This window comes from Sus scrofa, chromosome 5 (genome assembly GCF_000003025.6).
Source record: "Sus scrofa isolate TJ Tabasco breed Duroc chromosome 5, Sscrofa11.1, whole genome shotgun sequence".
NCBI classification, from domain to species: domain Eukaryota; kingdom Metazoa; phylum Chordata; class Mammalia; order Artiodactyla; family Suidae; genus Sus; species Sus scrofa.
Window position 1 is genome coordinate 103,062,197 of NC_010447.5, and position 20,490 is coordinate 103,082,686.

General features: G+C 40.7%; 1 protein-coding gene across 17 annotated transcripts in view; it reads right to left on the reverse strand.

Annotated features, from left to right (window-relative positions):
• The window catches only part of NAV3 (neuron navigator 3), an 849,425-nt gene that overhangs the window by 48,399 nt on the left and 780,536 nt on the right, over nt 1-20,490 (reverse strand). For all 17 annotated transcript variants that reach the window (XM_021093080.1, XM_021093078.1, XM_021093079.1 and 14 more), the window contains 2 exons: nt 20,335-20,412; nt 7,934-8,017 (listed from right to left, as the gene is read on the reverse strand). In XM_021093080.1, the coding sequence (XP_020948739.1) occupies nt 7,934-8,017; nt 20,335-20,412 (162 nt within the window). The remainder of the gene's footprint in view (nt 1-7,933; nt 8,018-20,334; nt 20,413-20,490) is intronic.

Here is a 20,490-nt window from a genome sequence, read left to right on the forward strand (position 1 = left end):
TCTATCTCTTCAAAAAAAGAAGCAGACATTAGCAGGGTAGTTGTCACACAGTGTGGCACAATAAGCCCGCTGGAGGAATAACTAGGTAAACAATATATTCAGGAGCGCCCGTCGTGGCGCAGTGGTAAACGAATCCGACTAGGAACCATGAGGTTGCAGGTTTGATCCCTGGCCTCGCTCAGTGGGTTGAGGATCTGACATTGAGCTGTGGTGAAGGTTGCAGACACGACTCGGATCCCTCGTTGCTGTGGCTGTGGTGTAGGCCCGGCAGCAACAGCTCCGATTAGACCCGTAGCCTGGGAACCTCCACATGCAGCGGGCACGGCCCTGAAAAGGCAAAAAGACAAAACAAAACAAAAAACACCACAATATATTCATTATATCGAGTGAGAAAATCACATCTATGGAAACATTAGTGTAGCCGAATTCACAGCGGTAGTGCTTTAGGAGAACCTGTAAGTATAAGCCAGCAGCTATAAAAGAGTCCATTGTCTTTAGGTGAAAAGAGTTAAATTCTACACCGATACGCTGTTCACACCCAAACTTGTTCTCTCTCCACATTTAGAGAAATCCCTTCCTTTTTCTTACTTCGGTTAAGGAGCTCCAGCCTCCCCATCATTCAAGGTAGAACCGTCTCTTCCTGCGTCTTCCCACGTGATTGCCTCCTTTGCTCGGAACACCGCTCCTCACCCTCAAGGGCCGTGGCGAAGTACGGCTGTACCTGCGACACTCTGTGGTTTTCCAATCAGGAAAAACGCACAGGCCCTCTCTCTGTGCTGCAGGCCACTTGATACACTCAGCTTATTTAGTTGTTGAAGCGTTTGTCTTTTCATCGGACTTATGATCTGACCTCAGTAAATGTTCAGCTGACTTCGTTCCGATGTCCTGGTCTATGCTAAACAGGGTCTCTCCCTTCTGAGGGCTGGTGTAAACTGTAAGTCTACCGCTGGTTTAACATGAGGGCGTCTGCTCTCTCAGGGCAGCCACACCGAAAAAGCCAATAACTTTATCATTCCTTAGAAACTGAAAGTCTCAATATGGCTAAAGCAGGGGAATCATTTCCTTGGGATGGCAACAAGGTGGGTTTTCCTTTCTTTCTTTTCCAATAGGGTGTAGTGATGAATATAATGCATTTTTAAACGAAGACTTGATTGAGGCAGATTTTTAATAATTTATTTCTAGACTTCCTTTTCCCCCCTTTGCTATTACAGTAGATTGTTCACATTTATTTTTTAAGCTATATATTTTCTAAGTTGTCCATGTTTCATGGAATGTGCAATGTTGCTTTCAAGTACAATCATGGATTCCCTGGGTTTTGGCCATGGTGGGGAATGTGGGTGAGGAAAATAATTAGCAATGAGTTCCAGACATAGCAAACTATAAAACTGTTCTATAATCTGAAATATTTGATTTTGCAAAATCATCTTTGCATCTTTAAGGTGACCTAATAAAAGACATTTAAGTTCTGAAAATCCCTATTAAACCTTCCGAAAGAACCTGGAAAATGCGTATGCCATCAAGATACGAATTTGAAGTCTGTTCCTCTAACTGAGTTTCCTGTGCTCCTCATTAGCTACCAAATGGAAGAATGGGGCTGGAGTAATTCTGCAAAGGGTCTTGCAAATAAGATGATCAAATAATACTGTGTTGCTATTTCCCACTTTTTAAAAATGATACTTTAAAACGTGAAAACCAAACTAAAATTTCATTTATTTACAATAAGCTATTCAAGATAATGATGCCCAAACATAGGTAACTATGTAATATTCCGGGTTCCATGAGAACTTCTTGTGTAAAAGAGGCTGGATGGAGACATTATCTCTTCTAACAGTTTTGTACATATTTCTGAGGCAAAACAAGTTAGCAAGGTCAGCCTTGAAATACTTGGAAATAAAATGATAAAATCTTGTGTCACAATGGAAGCCTTGCTTGGTGTTTTTCCAACCTAATTTCCGAACTAGATCTGACCTCCTTCCCAACTCCTCCTGGATACCAGCCTCGTTGAGGATCCACAGGTGGGCAACAATCTCATCAACCCACCGGACCCCCTACTTGAACTTCTAGGCAGGGTTCTTAAATCCTTTCCACTGAACCTGTCTTTTCTTCTTTGCGTTGACATGGTAGATCTCACGTGGTCTAGATACAGTTTCTTTGAACACATCCCACTCCTCATCCCCTCGTATGTGTCTTGAAATCTTGAGAATTTTTCACGGAAAGAACCTGGCCAGCCCTGGCGCTAACTAAATGAAGTGGATTTATCAAACCACAGTGGCATCAATAACTTGTATCCATAATTAACTTATGGATTCAAATTATCCTAAAAGGCTAACAAATGTATTTTCTGAGTCTAGTGATAAATTATTAAAAACACTTCTAGATGAGACATATTTTAATCTGAACTAGGACGACTTAATATAAAGACTCAACTAAATTTTTAGGTTCTACATTATCTATTTCCAACAGTTGGTTTTGAATTTTCTCACTTTTAACATACAAGGTTCTATTCATCTAGACATCCAAAAAGTAGTTTCACGGAGGTAAGAATGAGTAAGCCCTAGACTGCAGTTAGCATAAGAATCAGTGTCTGAGCTCCATCACTCACCCAAAAATATACTCCTCTGTCAAGCTCTGACTTTCTAACATGGCTAACCTAGCATGCCTTAATATATGCTCTAATCGTGTCTGGCGTTACAGAGACATATAAGGAACAGATGTGAAAGTCCTCTAATTATCAGTGAGTATATAATACACCCCTAGTAAATGTGCAAGGATTTAGCAGTAGCTCTGTAACAATTTCACTCCTCAGGATTTAGATTTGCAGAATTCTTTCCATTGTGTTGACCTTTATTGCAGGCTTTCAATAAGAAATAAAACCCTGAACAAGGAGTTCCCATTGTGGTACAGCGGAAATGACTCCATCTAGTATCAGTGAAGATGCAGGTTCCATCCCTGGCCCTGCTCAGTAGATAGGAGATCTGGCGTTGCTCGGAGGCCGTGGTGTAGGTCAAAGATGTGGCTTGATCCCGCGTTGCTCTGGCTGTGGCATAGATCAGCAGCTGTAGCTCCGATTCAGCCCCTTGCCTGGGAACCTCCATGTACCATGGCTATGACTCTAAATAGCTAAAAAAAAAAAAAACCCTGAACAATAATTTGAGTGACAATTTTTTTGATTCTGACAAGGCTGGTACATAGCTAGCAGATGCAATGAAAATAAGCAGTTTCATCACATGTGACAGATGCTTCAGGGCCTTAGGTCTTAAGTCCATGAAAGAATCTTGGTGGAGAAGGGCTAGCCAAGGGACAAGGACCCGAAATCCAGGTAAAATTCTTGGTTAAACTGTCACCGTCACAATCTGCTGAGCCCTAGATTAGGTTCGGGCCAATACTGGGGATCACGTATGTCACTGTCCTGGCAGCACAGGTGACAATCCTCTCAACTACCTCTAGTTACACACTTCCTCTCATGTAACGTGGTCTTCTGGCAGCTATTGGGAATGCGGTTCAATTTTAGGGAAGCTGCTAGACTGATCTTCGTAGCTAACTTTTATCATGCTAGTGTCCGAAACCCTCGGCTCTTTGTTTTCAAAGGCCAGATTCCTTGCACATCTTTTAAGCCTTAGTTCCCTTCACATGCCTTCTTTTTCCGGTAAGGCTCCCCCTACTGTCCCTCCTTGCTCTTCATGCTCAGGGTGTTCCTTTCTCTATGACTTAATGTCCTCCGTCTCTCCAGAATTAACCTTTTTTTTCAGGTCCACACCAGCGGCACATGGAAGTTCCCAGGGTAGCAGTGGAATCGGAGCTGCAGCTGCCGGCCGACGCCACAGCTCACGGCCACGCCGGATCCTTAACCCACTGAGCGAGGCCAGGGATGGAACCCGCATCCTCATGGATCCTGGTCGGGTTCATGAACCCCTGAGCCGGAAAGGGAACCCGCCCCAGAATTCGCCTTCCTCATCCTCCCAGAGCCTGCTGGTACCCCTCTCCCCTAACGCCAGTGAGAACACTCAGGACAGTGTCCTGTTACATTTCTAACGGTACCTCGTATTTTCTGCCTCCTGAGTTATTCCTACATGTCTTTTATTTTTATTTTTTTAAACTAGGCAACAAGTATATAGCAGCAGTACTTTGGCACATACGTTTGGCAAGAGAATCTGTGTGACTTGGCATCTGGAAACAAGAAAACACTTTAGAACACTCTGTAAGGGAATGATTTTGGTCTATAAAGCAAACTAAAATTTTGACATAGTTTTCAGACTAAATCATGCCATATTACGTGGAAAATCACATGTGGAAGCAGGAGACTTGGATTTGAGTCCTAGTTTAGTTTATATATATTTTTAAGTCAATCACCAAACACATGAAACCACCTGGGCCTTTGGTTCTTCCTGTGTTAGCATCCCACCTCGCCTCCCAATGTCCTCATTCTCAGCTTTAAACTTTTCAGTGGTGTTTATTTGCTCCTGAAATCCGACACATTTTAATTATATATATATGTATATATATATATATATATACATATATATATACTTTTTTTTTTTTTTTTTTTTTTTTTTTTTTGCCTGTACCTGGAGCATGTGGAAGTTCCTAGGCCAGACCTATGCTACAGTAGTGACCAGTAGTGACAATGCCTATCCTTAACATGCTGAGCTACAAGAGAACTCCAAATGTAGATATTCTTTTTTTTTTTTTTGGTCTTTTTGCTATTTCTTTGGGCTGCTCCCACGGCATATGGAGGTTCCCAGGCTAGGGGTTGAATCGGAGCTGTAGCCACCGGCCTACGCCAGAGCCACAGCAACGCGGGATCCGAGCCCCGTCTGCAACCTACACCACAGCTCACGGCAACGCCGGATCGTTAACCCACTGAGCAAGGGCAGGGACCGAACCCGCAACCTCATGGTGCCTAGTCGGATTCGTTAACCACTGCGCCACAACAGGAACTCCCAATTATGTTTTTACCATAATCTGTCACCTACTAGAATATAGCCTCTATTTTATATTATAAACACTTATAAGCTAGGATATACATCTGTATATCTGTGTGGGGGTGTGCCTGTGCATTTCACTGCTGAATTCTCAGTAGCTAGAACAGTATCTCACACACAATAGAAATCCAGTATAACTCTGGCGAATGACTACCTGGACAAATGAACCTCAGAACTCAAGAACACAGTTTCAAACCTCTGATCCACAGTCTCTGCTTTCCACCCCCCACCTCCCTGCCCGGGATTGTTAGATCACCAGAGAGCAATAGGCCCTTTTATCTCAGCTCCCTGAAGAAATGACTTTACTAAAATGTAATTCAATGGCATATGCCCTCAGCTTTTAGACAAGTGTCTACTTGAGCGATTTTGCCTTCTGTGATTCCTTGACCCCAATTTTAAAAACTTTAAACCTTGAATTCAGTGCTTGAAATTGAATTCGTCCGTGAATTCAGTGCCTGAAAATTTGTCTCGTCAATCTAAATTATGCTCTTCTGGTCGGCAAATGAGAACCAAACACGCCAAGCCATCTGCCTTTGTGGCTTAGCTTCCTTGAGATGGGTTCGGCTAGGCTCTGTGGTAGTAATTACCCAGCCTCAAGCATCTTGTTACATACATTCCTCTGCTGGTTTTCACTAGATTCTCTCACTGAATTCTTCCATCTTATAACCCAATAAATTTTATAAGTTCTCCAAACCACTTTGGGAAGAGGCAAGTTGTAAATCTCAGATTAATAAACACTGTTAAATAATAAAATAAAATAGACACTGTTAATAAAATACAATGTTAATATTTAAAACCCCAATGTTAACAAAACAAAAGAAACACTGTTTTGCCTGAGTACACCTTTCAATTAAAAGAGCAATCATTCTATTTTCAGTTAAAAAATGGCAAGGGTAACTGCAGACATCACGGTGTCTTCTGAGAAAACTATAATTTTGGCAAGGTTACTTTAAGGATAACCGGTGAACAACTACACAATTCTTTGTATGATGGAGATACGTGTTAAAATATTCAGGAATTATTCATAGGCATGTACATAAACTAGCAAACATGGATATAGTTCCCATTTCTGTGAGTACTTCTTCTACGAATACAAGCACTGAAGGAAATATGGATGTGGCAAAGTATATTAATTTTGACTTCCTACAGATGTTATGTCTTAAATACTAATCATGCTTTCTAGCACTATGCTTGGAAAATAGCCAGTGGTGCATCTGGTTTATCTTATATTTTCTAAGGGAAGAAAGGAGAGACATGGGAGGAGAGGTAGCACACTGCCTATCACTGCATGGGACATGTGACAGTGCCACACTCGCTCCTCATAATGCGTCTACAAGGTCATTACTCCAACTCCCACTTCTTTTCTTAAATGGTTTTTAGTTTTTACACTATACTTGGTTGACAGTGTTCTGCCAGTTTTCTACTGCACAGCAAAGTGACCCAGTCGCGCATGCGCACTCACATTCTTTTCCGCATGTTACCCTCCATCGTAAGGGACTAGACACAGTTCCCAGGGCTACACAACAGGATCTCATTGCCTATCCATTCCGAAGGCAATAGTTTGCGTCTATCAGCCCCAGATTCCCAGTCCATCCCACTCCCTCCCTCTCCCCCTTGGCAACCACAAGTCTGTTCTCCAAGTCCATGAGTTTCTTTTCTGAGGAAAGCTTTATCCGTGCGGTATATTCGATTCCAAATATAAGTGATATCAACATGGATGGAACAAGAGACTCTCATACTAAGTGAAGTAAGTCAGAAAGGGAAAGACCAACTCCCCCTTCTAAAAGATGAAACTGCAGGTGAGAAAGGAGGATTCCACAGCTCTTGAGAGACCTTGCTGAGATCCAGACTCAGGGCTAGTGGGCTCCAACACTGACACTCTTTCCTACTTGGCTGCCCTAAAAAAGGCCTCATAATCCTAGCTGCTGAGTTCTTATGGTACCTAGAAAAAGGGTAAATTGTATCCTTCCCAAAAGATTAAGATAAAATTTATGTGGTCAAAAGGAGTTTGTCACCTTCTCTTTCAGAACAGACTTGACAGGGATGGATAATGTTCTCTGGGCAAGGGGGGCGGGGGCTGTGCCATGACATAGAAGAATGGAAGATAAGGGCAAATAGAATACAGATTTCCTAATTAGACCAGGCTATTACAGGAGTATTCAATTCTCTTTTTCGGTTTAATTGGACTGTTCAGTTTTTTTGTTTGTTTGTCTTTAACTTTTAAAAAAGTGGTAAGGTGACAAAACTTGGTAATGCATGCTGGTTCTTTAAATACAATGCTATACTTTACAGAAGTCGTCAAAATTGAAGCCATCTCTATGGATAGATATGGATACTGATCCCAAAATTATCCAAAACTTTTTAGGCTATGGATCTCTTTAAAAATTAGGTGAAAACCATGACATCTGTTCATATTATGAACATATGCCATTTTTCAAGTATTTCCCTGAAATTTTAAGGACTTTTTAGACCCTCATCCAAGAACTCAGGTTAGGGCCACCAAGCTGATAGTGTGGGAGGTAAGTTACTGATCACCAAATAGAAAGTGTCCGGATTCTTTCTGTCTTATAAGGACCTTTTTGATATTCCTGTCTCTGTGAACCAAATTCTGTTTCTTTTTTTTTTAAGTGTTCCTTCCCCCATGTCATAAAATCCTTCGGGTTTAATGCTTTTGATATAACTTAGCTTTACTTCAAAGACAGCACCCTCAGATGCCACGTAGTCCTTGTTACTCCAAAATTGCGTATGTGTGTGTTACAATGTGGGTAATCCGAATCATAAAGCTTTGCATTAAAATCTGAAAAGAAAAGGTACTTCCTTGCCATTGTTTCCATTTACATTAGAATGGATCTCTCAGACTTATTTCTAAAGAGCTGCATCTCAGGTACTGTTTAAATACCCTATGCCACCGGCTGTCTGCTTCCAGCCCCAGTGGCAATTCCTGGACATACCTTCTGTTCCGCTGTCATGGTTAGACTCTGCAGTCGGCCAGTCATATTCCCTAAACTCTTCTCAAAAGCTGCGACAAGGTGAGCCTGTGAACAAAAGGAAAGAACATGTCTTAAATGCCAGAGCCTCCTGTGGATGGATGAAAACCCTTCATTGCAGGCATTCGAACTCTTTAAATACTTTGACCGTCCTGGTTGGCTTTCAGCGCTGGCTCTCCTTTCACTCACGTCGTCATCTGTTATTTCTAAACTTCAGTTTAAAAGTCAATGTTTCAGTCCCTTGACATTTAATGTGAGTTCAGCTTCTGCAAGGGAATGGTATTTTGCAAATAATAACACCTTCGAACTTGCACATTGTGGAGGATTTGACACCCAAAATACTGCATAAAGTTCTGAGTTGCCAAGTTTTTAGACTCAAAGCCCAAGAGGAGGTCACTGCAACAGTCAATGGACGAATGTTCCTCATTTTTATACCTGCGTGATGACCTTTGAAGATATTGTTAGCTCCTCTGTCGAAGTGATATTCTCCTCCAAGGGTCAGACATCTGCTGACAGCTATAGCGTTATCTTGCCTCTTTTTCCACTTACAAAGAATTGAATCGAAAAGAGTTGTCTCTGCTTTCCAAACTCTTTTCAATACAAAAGGGCTTTTATTCCCACTTTATTCCCCTCAACGAAGGAAGCCAAGGTAAGCCAGCTGGAAATAATATTCAGTCATATTTTATTTAACTTTTTGTGGCTTTGGGCGTTTTTATTTTAAATCTTAGAGAAGTATACCTACTGCAGGACATAACAATTACTCTTACTAAGAAGTACTTGACAATCTTATTATAGCTCTAAAAGAGGCCAGTATCTTTTGACATTATCCCCCGCCACGGCTTGAGGTAGAACGACAGGTGTGCTCTCGCAACATGATCAAATTTTACTGCACCCTTAAAAGGATACAAATATAGAATACGTTACAACCTACATCTACAATGAACGATGTGCGAGGGAAAATTTGGCAAAAGACTACTTTTTGAGAGGAGGGAGTGAGAGAATTCCATTAAAAGAAATTGCCTTGGAAGTCTAGCAGAGCGGGAAAGCTGATTATCAAATAGGTCATGGGAGTCCCGAGAATTAGGGCACGAGAAGTTTATTTCAGTGTGAGTACCAGCCTTGGTACCGAGAATTAGGGCACGAGAAGTTTATTTCAGTGTGAGTACCAGCCTTGGTACCAGCCAGAGTGTACAAATCCCTCCCAGTAGCATCATGACACAGAGGTGTTTTGTTCCTAGTGCTGCTGAGATGCTTTCTTCTCCTGACACTGCCACACGGAGGAAGAGGATGGGTGGGGAATGCTAGGACGCTTCGGTCGCTCAGGGTGACTGTTCTTTCCCACTCCTTCCTGCCTCTTTCCCCCTTTCCCTCCCTCAGGCTCACACACATACACACAACCTTGGAAGGGTACTCAAGGTTTGTTAGCAGATTTAACTGGACAAACAACACTCTTGAAAAAAAGGGAACTGTGTCTTTTGTTCAAAATATTTTCAGTGACCAGGAATGCCACTGCTTCCGACTTGGAACCTTCAGAAATCAGCATAAGGTTATGTCCCACTTCACCTTACGCTTCGCTTTCACACTCTGTGAAAAGTGAACAGAGTGAACGTGCACAGCTCACTGGCTGGTCACAGTGAAAATTCACACGCTCGGCAGCCCATTCAAGAAACGGGACTTTGAAGACCAGGGAGGTCCCCCCGGGCCCTCTCTCTTCCCCAGAAATAACCAGCATGGTGACCTGTGCGATAATAGTTTTTTTTAATTAAAAAAAAAATTTTAGGGCTGCACCTGCGGCATGTGGAAGTTCCTGGGGTAGGGGTCGAATCAGAGCTGCAGCTGCTGGCCTACACCACGGCCACAGCAACACCAGATCCGAACTGCATCTGTGACCCGTGACACAGCTTGTGGCTGTGCCAGATCCCTAATCCACTGAGCGAGACCGGAGACTGAATCTGCATCCACACAGACAGTGTGCCAGGTTCTTAACCTGCTAAGCCGTAACGGGAACTCCCTGATAATGATTTTCCTTCTTCTCTAGAGGTCTGGCCACCTAAGCTTGCATCGCTAAACACTGTATTTTAGCCTGGTCTATTTTTAAAACTCTCTGAGTGGAATCACATGGCAAGATTTTTTTTTAATGACAATTTTCTTTTGCTTAACATAGTGTTTTGAGATTCATCCATGTGGTATAGTGCGGCAGGAGTCAGATTTTACTGCAAAGCACTGCTCTATGTGGCATCTAATTTATTTTTGCCATGATGATCATTTGTCCTGATTCCAGTTTAAACTGTTAGAAACAATTGTGCTGGCGTCCCCATTGTGGCTCAGCAGGTTAGGAGCTGACAGAGTCTCTGTGAGGACGTGGGTTCCATCCCTGGCCTTGCTCGGTGGGTTAAGGATCTGGCATTGCTGCAAGCTGCAGCATGGGTCACAGATGTGGCTGTGGATCCCGCATTGCTGTGGCTGTGGCACAGGCTGGCAGCTACCGCTCCAATTGGACCCTACCCTGGGAACTTCCACAGGCCACAAATGTGCTCCCAAAAAGAAAAAATATGTCGTGCTACAGCGAGTCAATGGGTTGCTTAATCCTAAAGCTAAAATCCCTTGTCCTCTTTCAAAATGCAAAACCCTTGTTAACCTTCACTAAAAGAAACGCAATGTTCTACTCAACATTTTTGCAAAGTTTAAATTCTCCCAAATCTCAGGTTTAATTGTTGGACTATGAGTACCTGAATATATAAACTTATAGAAAATTACTAAATTTTACCACATGTGCACATTTTATCAGTTTAATAGGAGTTAAAATTATGACAAAAAAAGCAGGACTGTAAAGAAGATGCTAGACAAATATATGGTTTATTTTTGGAAACTATGAGTACATACAAAATGCTTACCATTAGAAGGTCAGCTTTCAATCTTTAGAAATTGCTCTTCATTAATTATTCACAAGCACACATAATGGTTACAAAAGAACATTTTAATTTGAGTCACTTTATTCTCAGTGAAAAGTATGCTGAAAGTATGTCCGCAAAATACTGCTGTAAGTTTATGTCCCCTTGGCTAGTTTCTCATCATACTTTTCTGACAATGCAGGTCATGAAAGGTTAAATTTCTTTTTTTTTTTTTTTTTTTGTCTTTTTGCCATTTCTTGGGCTGCTCCCACGGCATATGGAGGTTCCCAGGCTACGGGTTGAATCGGAGCTGTAGCCACCGGCCTACGCCACAGCCACAGCAACGCAGGATCCGAGCCGCGTCTGCGACCTACACCACAGCTCACGGCAACACTGGATCATTAACCCACTGAGCAAGGGCAGGGATGGAACCCGCAACCGCATGGTTCTTAGTCAGATTCGTTAACCACTGTGCCACGACGGGAACTCCAAAAGGTTAAATTTCTTACCAATTGGATTAGTGAAACATGAGCATAAGAATTAAATAAAGGAAGGCATTTCTACCAGTGACAATCTTTGTTACTGTCCTGCAGAGAAAATGGAATATAAAACTAATTAAACTATGGGAAAATATATCTTGTCTGAAAAGCTTTATAAAATGATGACTTTTTTTATGTGGATTTTTAGGGGGGCTGTTAATCACAGTTTACTTGCTTCTGACTTTTAGGTTGCATATTTTTCAAGCCAGAGTAAACTGTATTGATATATTAATGAATATTCCCTACTTGTGTTAGGTGAAGCCTGTTAAAGTAGTAAAGCAAATAAGACTGGATATTCGTCGAGGGAATGTATTTTTAATATACACTGTCTTCAGCTTTGGAATCACATACCACAATCTGAATAGACATGTAAGGAACTGTGATACTAAACAATAAGACGGAATATCATTATGAAAAATCCCTGCACTGCGTTTGTGCATTCAGAATTTGGTGACAGCCCGTCGACCAAATAAAAAGTACTTTATACGGAGATTTATATGGGGATAGATAAATCTATAGATGGATACCAATGACTCCGTATTTGAAAACCAATAATTAGATGAACTGAAGATGACTCAGAAACATCATAAATAAGATTTCACATTTCTTTTACTGTATAAAATTGTCCCTTCAGTGTTTCTTATTGTTATCAATTCTGAATAAAACAGCTTTCTCTTTAAGAAAGGCAGAAAACCAAAGCAACTGCCAGATTATATAAAAATATTAAAGAGAGCCAAGAAATAGCACACAATTCCAAGCAAAAGAACACCTGAGAGATTTTTGGTTAAGAGATTTATGTGCTGAAATGCAAAAGAAAAAACAAACAAACAAACAAACAAAAACCCTTTTTGTTTCCTTACTTATTTATCCAGCGGTGTCTTTGAAAAGAGGTGGTGACAGCTAGCTTTGGGCCCATTTACAGATAATCTAAGGGCTGAGATTTGCAAGAAAGTACATTAAGACACAAACAAACACATCCCGCCCGGCTCGGCTGCATAAAGCTGTGTGCGAGAGTCCAGAAGGCACCTTACACTCACAGTGACCTTACACTCACAGTGGCCTTGGATTGGGGGTCCTGTTTTCTTCCTGTTCCTTGGTGGGGTTCTGATTCAAAGACGGCCAGGCAAAAGCACTGGCCAACATACGCTCTCCCCTTTCTACAGATTCCCTAGTGGACAAAGAGGCCTCCTGGGGCTTTCTGCAGCTCTGCTCAGAGAATTTCACAAGTGGCACAGAGGCACAGTGTACCTTCTACTGAATGGAGGTTATTCTCTGCCAGGCAAATGAGAGGGGAGCTGACTGAATACCTTTCTTACTACTGCCCTCGTTAACAAAGGAGGAAAAAAAAGACATTTTGGTAGAGATGCAGATGTTTCCAATTTAAATATGAAAACTTATTATTATGCGGAATCCATATAAATATAATCACGCCAGGTCCAAACAGGTGATATATCAATTTCAGGAAAAAAAAAACCCAAATTAAGGAAAACCATGTCAATCCCATAGAATTATTCATATAGTGAGTAAAAATGAATAGCTGGATTTTAAATGATTACTAAATAAAAAGAACAATAATGATATTTTCCATAGAACCAGGCATTGTAATTCATCGTTATAAACCATGGCTATCTGGCTATCACACTTCTATACCACAATGGTCACTGCGTGGTTACGATTAACCAAACAGTAGAAAGTATCCTGGTCATCTGAATAAAATAATAGATAAAAGGTTTATATCTACCTCCCAGCAGGAACTGTACAAGAATTTTTAAAAGTTTTTCAACTTACACAGAAAACACTCTACAGAATTTTTTGTCTTATGATTAGTTTAATTTCTGTACATGGATATTAAAAATAAATGCATATATTATATATGTCAAAAGATATTAACCCAGAGACAATGACGTGAAACACTCAGTGAAATTCAAACTCAGTACTACTTAGAACTGAGGGAAAATGAAGTGTATCCTCAAGTAAATCCTTTGATACCTCACTGTGGTGCACTGAATCAGGACTGATATTTTTTATTTATCATTAGTATTTTTTTGTTGCACCTGCAGCATGTGAAAGTTCCCAGGCCAGGGACTGCACTCGTGCCACAGCAGCAACCCAACCCAAGCCGCTGCAGTGACAACACTGGATTCTTAACCCACCATGCCACAAGGGACTTCCCTTAAGTGATATTTTAAACTGAATCCTAAAGAGGATGAAATGAAGATGGTTCGTACCAAACCCACTGCTCAACAGTGAAAAACTGAAAGCCTTCATTCTAAAATCTAGAACATGGCAAGGATGCCCACTCTCACTCCTTTTATTCCACATAATATTGGAAGTCCTAGCCACAGCAATCTGACAAGCAAAAGAAATAAAAGGTATCCAAATTGGAAGAGAAGAGGTGAGACTGTCACGCTATGCAGATGGCATGATACTACATATAGAAAACCCTAAGGACTCCACACAAAAACTACTTGTACTGATCAATGAATTCAGCAAAGAAGCAGGATACAAGATTAACATTCAGAAATCGGTTGCATTTCTGTATACTTACAATGAAATATTAGAAAAGGAATATAAAAATACAAGACCTTTTAAAATTACAGCCCCCAAAATCAAATACCCAGGAATAAAAACCTGACCAAGGAGGTGAAAGACATCTATGCTGAGAACTATAAAACATTATTCAAGGGTATTAAAAAACATTAAAAAAAATGGAAAGACAGGCCATGTTCCTGGATTGCAGGAATTAATATCATTAAAATGGCCATATTACCCAAAGCAATCTACAGTTTCAGTGCAATCCGTATCAAATTACCCATGACATATTTCGCAGAGCAAGAACAAAGAATCCAAAATTTATATAGAACCATAAAAGACCCAGAATTGCCAAAGCAATCCTGAGGAACATAAACAAAGCTGGAAGAATAGCTCTCCCAGACTTCAGACAATTTTACAAAGCTACAATCACAAGACAGTGTGGTGCTGGTATAAAAACAGACATGCAGACCAATGGAACAGAATAGAGAATTCGGAAACAAACCCAGACACTTATGGTCAATTAATCTTCAACAAAGGAGGCAAAGAATATAAAATGGGAAAAAAATCTCCTCAGCAAGTGGTGCTGGGAACCCTGGACAGCTACATGCAAATCAGTGAAACTAGAACTCATCTCACACCACGCGCAAAAATAAACTCAAAATGGCTTAAAGACTTAAACATAAGTCTAAACATCAGACTTAAACATCAGACTCCTAGGAGAGAACACAGGCAAAACATTCTCTGACATCAGCCATACAAACGTTTTCTTAGGTTAGTCTCCCAAGGCAACAGAAATAAAACCAAAAATAAACCAATGTGACCTAAGCAAACTAACAAGCTTTTGCACAGCAAAGGAAACCATAAAAAATAAATAAATAAATAAATAAATAAATAAATAAATAAATAAATAAAAAAGACAACCTACAGAATGGGAAAAACTGACAAGGGCTTAATCTCCAAAATACAAAAACAGCACATACAATTCAACAGCAAAAAAACAAACAACCCAATAGAAAAATGGGCAGAAAACTAAATAGACATTTCTTCAAAGAAGACATACAGATGGCTAACAGGCACATGAAAAAATGCTCAGCATCGCTAATTATTAGAGAAATGCACATCAAAACTACAATGAGGTACCACCCCTCACTGGTCAGAATGGCCATCATTAGCACGTCTACAAATAACAAATGCTGGAGGGGGTGTGGAGAAAAGGCTACCCTCTTATACACTTGGTAGGAATGTAAATTGGTACGGTCACTGTGGAAAATAATATGGAGGTGCCTTAGAAAACTAAATATAGAACTAGCATCTGATCCAGCAATCCCACTTCTGGGCATATACCCAGACAAAATTTTCAGTCAGAAAGATATGGCCCTATCTTCATTGGAGCACTGTTCACAATAGCCAAGACATGGAAAAAACCTAAACGTCCATCAACAGATGAATGGATTAAGATGTGGTACATATACTCAATGGAATACTACTCAGCCATAAAAAAATAACAAACAGTGGCATTTGCAGCAACATGGATAGAACCAGACAATCTCATACTAAGTGAAGTAAGTCAGAAAGAGAAAGACAAATACCGTATGATATCACTTATATGTGGAGTCTAATATACGGCACAAATGAACCTTTCTACAGAACGGAAACAAACTCATGGACTTGGAGAACAGCTGTGGTTGCCAAGGGAGAGGGAGTGGGATGGACCGGAAGGTTGGGATTAGTAGATGCAAACTATTGCATGTGGAGGAGATAAGCAATGAGGTCCTGCTGTGTAGCACAGGGAACTACATCCAATCACTTGTGATGGAACATGAGAAGATATTATGAGAAAAAGAACATATATACATGTACAACTGGTCACTGCTGTACAGTAGTAATTGACAGAACACCGTAAAAGAACTATAATAAATTTTTTTTAAAAAGATGGCTTGTAGTTTATGAGTAATGAAAGTTTCTGAATGTGTAAAGGAGATTACATCCCTAAAAACACAAATGGACATAAATATACAAGATTCTATCCATAGTAGCTACGACACTATTAAATATGTTTAAAATAGGGATGACATTAAAATCCTTTTATAAACATGTATACATGCATCAACTTCTATAAGTGCTTAGTTTCTGCAATATTTTTAAAGTGAATTTTAATAAACTGCTTTGTAGAAGAGGAAAAGAGATGCATATCTTCATTACCCGAATCTCTTGACTTTTATCCTTTGACACTTTCAGCAAAAATAAAAAAACCTTTAATGGGAAAACAGGCATGAAATTCCTAAGAAATTAAAAACCAAAATCTCTTTTAAAATTGTAGTAAATCTTAAGGTGTTTAATTTTCAATTTGAAGTAATTACAGAGGAGTTCCTGATGTGGCTCAGCGGGTTAAGAATCCTGGATGAGGGTTTGATCCCTGGCCTCACGTAGTGGGTTAAGGATTTGGCATTGCCACATAGGTTGCAGATGCAGCTTGGATCCGGCGTTGCTGTGGCTGTGGTGTAGACAGATCTGCAGCTGCAGCTCTGATTTGACCCCATCCCAGGAGTTTCCATATACCGCAGGTGTGACTATAAAAAGAAAAAAAAAAGAAAGAACTGTAGATTCAGAAGTTTCAAAGAGAGTACAGAAAGGACACTTGCACCCCTCCAACCAGTTTGCTACAATGATTAAATCTTATAATATCAAAATCAGAAGTTCATTATAGGGACACATGTATAGATTTACACATGTAAATACCCACCTTTCATCAGCACAAAACTCTACCTATTGCTACCCTTTTAATATTACACTCACTTTTCAGGGAGAGAGGCAATCACTAAACTGTTCTTCATTTCTATAATTATATCATTCTAGAATGCTGAATAAATGTGACCTTTTTTTTTTTTAGGGCTGCACCTGCAGCATATGGAGGTTCCCAGGCTAGGGATCCAATCAGAGCTGTTGCTGCCAGCCTATGCCACAGCCACAGCAATGCCAGATCAAGTTGCGTCTGTGACCTACACCACAGCTCATGGCAACGCTAGATCCTTAACCCCCTGAGCGAGGCCAGTGATCAAACCCTCAACCTCATGGTTCCTAGTCGGATTCGTTTCTGCTGCGCCACGACGGGAAGTCCTACAGCGTGTGACCTTTGAAACTGGCCTTTTTGCACTCAGCTTAATGCACTTGAGATCCACTCAAGTTGTCCCGTATATTAATACTTTTTAATTTTTACTGCTGAGTAATAGTCCATGGTATCAATGTATAAGAGTTTGTTTATTCATTGACCTATTAAGACACTTTGGTGGTTTCCAAATTCTTTCACTATAATAAGTCTTCCATATGCAGGTCTTTGTGTGGGTCCATGGTGATTTGAGAATATTTTAAAAATTCATTATGAAGTAAAAAAATAGAAGAACTTACAAAGTAGGGTAAATATTAAGTTCCCACTCATATGCAAATGTACTACTTACTATAATAACATAGATATGGACAGGGGAAATTGGAGATATTTGGATAGTTTTTTCCAACACCAGCACTCTTTAAACAAATTTATCTATGTGGCATTGCTTTCTCTAAGTTTGTGTTTCTTGCTTTTTTTTTTATCACTCCTTCAGGGGACAGTATAGATTTTTTCCCCCAATTGCCCCCTTCCTCCACGGAATTTTTTTTTCTTTTTCGGCTGCACCCATGGCACATGGAGTTCCTAGGCCAGGGATCGAATTTGAGCTGCAGCTGCAACCTATGCCACGGGTACAGCAAGCCAGATCCTTAAGCCACTGTACCACAGGAGGAACTCCCTTCCATAACATTTTAAAACTACAGATAGGCTGGATATCTATTTTTGTAGTCTCTATATAATCTGTGCTTTATGGATTAAAAAAACTAAACTTTTTTTTTTTTTAACCACAAGACCCAGTATTCACATTTTGGAAGTCATATATTGAAGCCCAGCTGAGAAAACACACTCACTCCACTATCATGAAAAAAATCAGTGGAGAAAGTGTGGCCTGCATCAACTGAGCAGAAGTTGTAGGTAGCCAACGGCTGCCATCTTTTAAAAATGTTTGCTCCTTTTCCAAAGATTTCACTGGTTTTCCCCCAGGACTGTTCTCCCGCGTTAGAATTTGTCTTCTGTGTGTATGTATGTCTGTGTGTCTGTGCGTATGTGCATAAGGCTCTGCAAGTGTGTCTTATATATAATATATGCATGCATGGCATCTAAAAGAACAATGTTGAAATGAAACACAAGAAACCAATAACCATACATGGGAATGGGAGTTTCAAAGAAAAATAAAAAGTATGTATTTATTAAACACTTCTTTTAATTTGTTTTTCTGTTTAATACAATATATATGTACATTTGTCACTTGGTATCCTTGGCAGATGGGTTCTAGGACCTGTCCTGGAGATCCGAATCCATGGATGCTCAAATCCCATACTTGGGCCTCCATATCTCCAAGTTTCACATACAAGGCTTCGATCATCCATGGTTTGGTACTGTTGGCCCTTGAACAACACAGGTTTGAACTATGCAGGTCCATTTATACACAGATATTTTGAAATGTGTGGAGCCACTTATACATGGATTTTTTAAAATACATGTCCATAAAAGGACCCACACAGTTCAAACCTATGTTGTTCAAGGGTCAACCGTACTACGTTTAAAATAGAGAGAGGGTAAGTACTACCGGGGAAAAGTCCGAATTCCATTATGTAGAGTAGCTGTTGGTTAATCCGATAACTGAATATACATCCAAGCGAGAGACAGTTACAAAGTAAAACTCCGACGGAGTTCCCGTTGAGGCACAGTAGAAATGAATCCAACTAGGAACCATGAGGTTGCAGGTTCGATCCCTGGCCTCGCTCAGTGGCTTAAGGATCCGGTGTTGCTGTGAGCTGGGGTATAGGTTGAGGACATGGCTCAGATCCCATGTTGCTGTGGCTGTGGTGTAGGCCAGCAACTGTAGCTCTGATTCAACCCCTAGCCTGGGAACCTCCATATGCTGTGGGTGCAGTCCTAAAAAGCAAAAAATAAAATAAAATAAAATAAAACTTTGAGTAACTGTTCAAAAAATTTGCAGATTGACTACCCAGTATATAGGTTCTATCAATCAGCCTTCTTCACTGCAGATAAACACAACCCAGTGTCCTCTGGGTATAAATTTAGGAGTCTAGGTGGGAGCGTTTTATACTGCTATACATCTCACTTCTAGTATGAAACTCACCATTGCTTCAGAACTATTCAAGAGTTATTCTAAGATGCAAAACATAGGTTAAATAATACTGTTCTCTACCAGGACTGCCTAAACAATTCTCTAAAAGCTATTATTTTTAAGAATCCCCTTACAACATCTATGAAAACTAAGTATAACCCACTATGATTTTAAGAATCCCATAACATCCATGAACAATAAATACCGCCAACCTAAAACTAATTCGATCCTCTGAAAGTTAAAAGGGAGAACCAACTCAAATACAGTGCGAAAACAAAGGCACCGTGAGTGAAATGACTTTCTTAGATCCTGTGGAAGTTACACAATCATTTTATTCTTAAAATCTCGCTTATTTAAGTCAGGCCTGGTAGGCCCACACCTGCTCACTCTTGCTCCGTCAAGCTTTGTCAAGGAGACGGAAGAAGTCCATGGAGAGCAGAGAGGGGGGAAGCAGGGAACAGGCCCGGAGCCCCCCCAGTGGAAGGGAGGAGATGAATGTTGAGGGAAGGTGGCAAGACATCTGGCCAAACGGCACGAGCTTCCCCACACCTGGCAGCTGCTCCGGGACAGTCCTGGTTCCCAGGACAGGCTCACTGTCACCTGGTCTCTTTGATCTCTGCATCCGCGTTCGCCCTGGCACACGGAAAGCTCTTCAGCAGATGCCAGCGCGACCCACGGTCTTCAACACCATCACGTCTGCCCCCCTCAGCGCTTCGACTGCTGAGATAAAACTGCCAAGGCTTTGGAGAGAGCCAGAGCTCACGCACGTAGAGCTAAGATACCTGAATTGTTTTCCCAGCATTCGTTGGATGCTTAACTAATGGTCCAGTAAACTGGCTGAAGGAGGCAGGGCACACAGATTTTTCATCTACCCAAGCTAATCACCACCAACCCTTCAATGCCCTGTGGCTGAAGAGAGTGTTATCTGCGGGGGCAGGTAATAAAAATAAGAAAGAAGAACGAACCCTGTGGCTATTACAACGCTTCCAACCTTAGCAACAAAAAGCCATTTTGGCCACACCGGGACCCTCCTCGGTCTGGATTTCCATTTCATTACTCAGCAGGCAGGCAAGTCCCACTGTTTAAGGACTTACATCTGTATAATTTTGGACATTTCACGTCTGTAAGTCTATTACTAAAATTATCCCATTTACTCCAAACACATCTGCTTTAATGTATCAGGCAAATCGAGAGTGACTTACATTTGCTGAAAGCTGAGATGTGAGGGTAGCAACTTTTTCTTGGGATGCAACCAGCTCTCTCCGTAGCTTATGGATTTGCTGAATGTAATTTAAAAAAATCAATTAAATATGCTTGTAGATTTTAATTCAAAACTAAGAATTCAGTCCAAGAAGGCA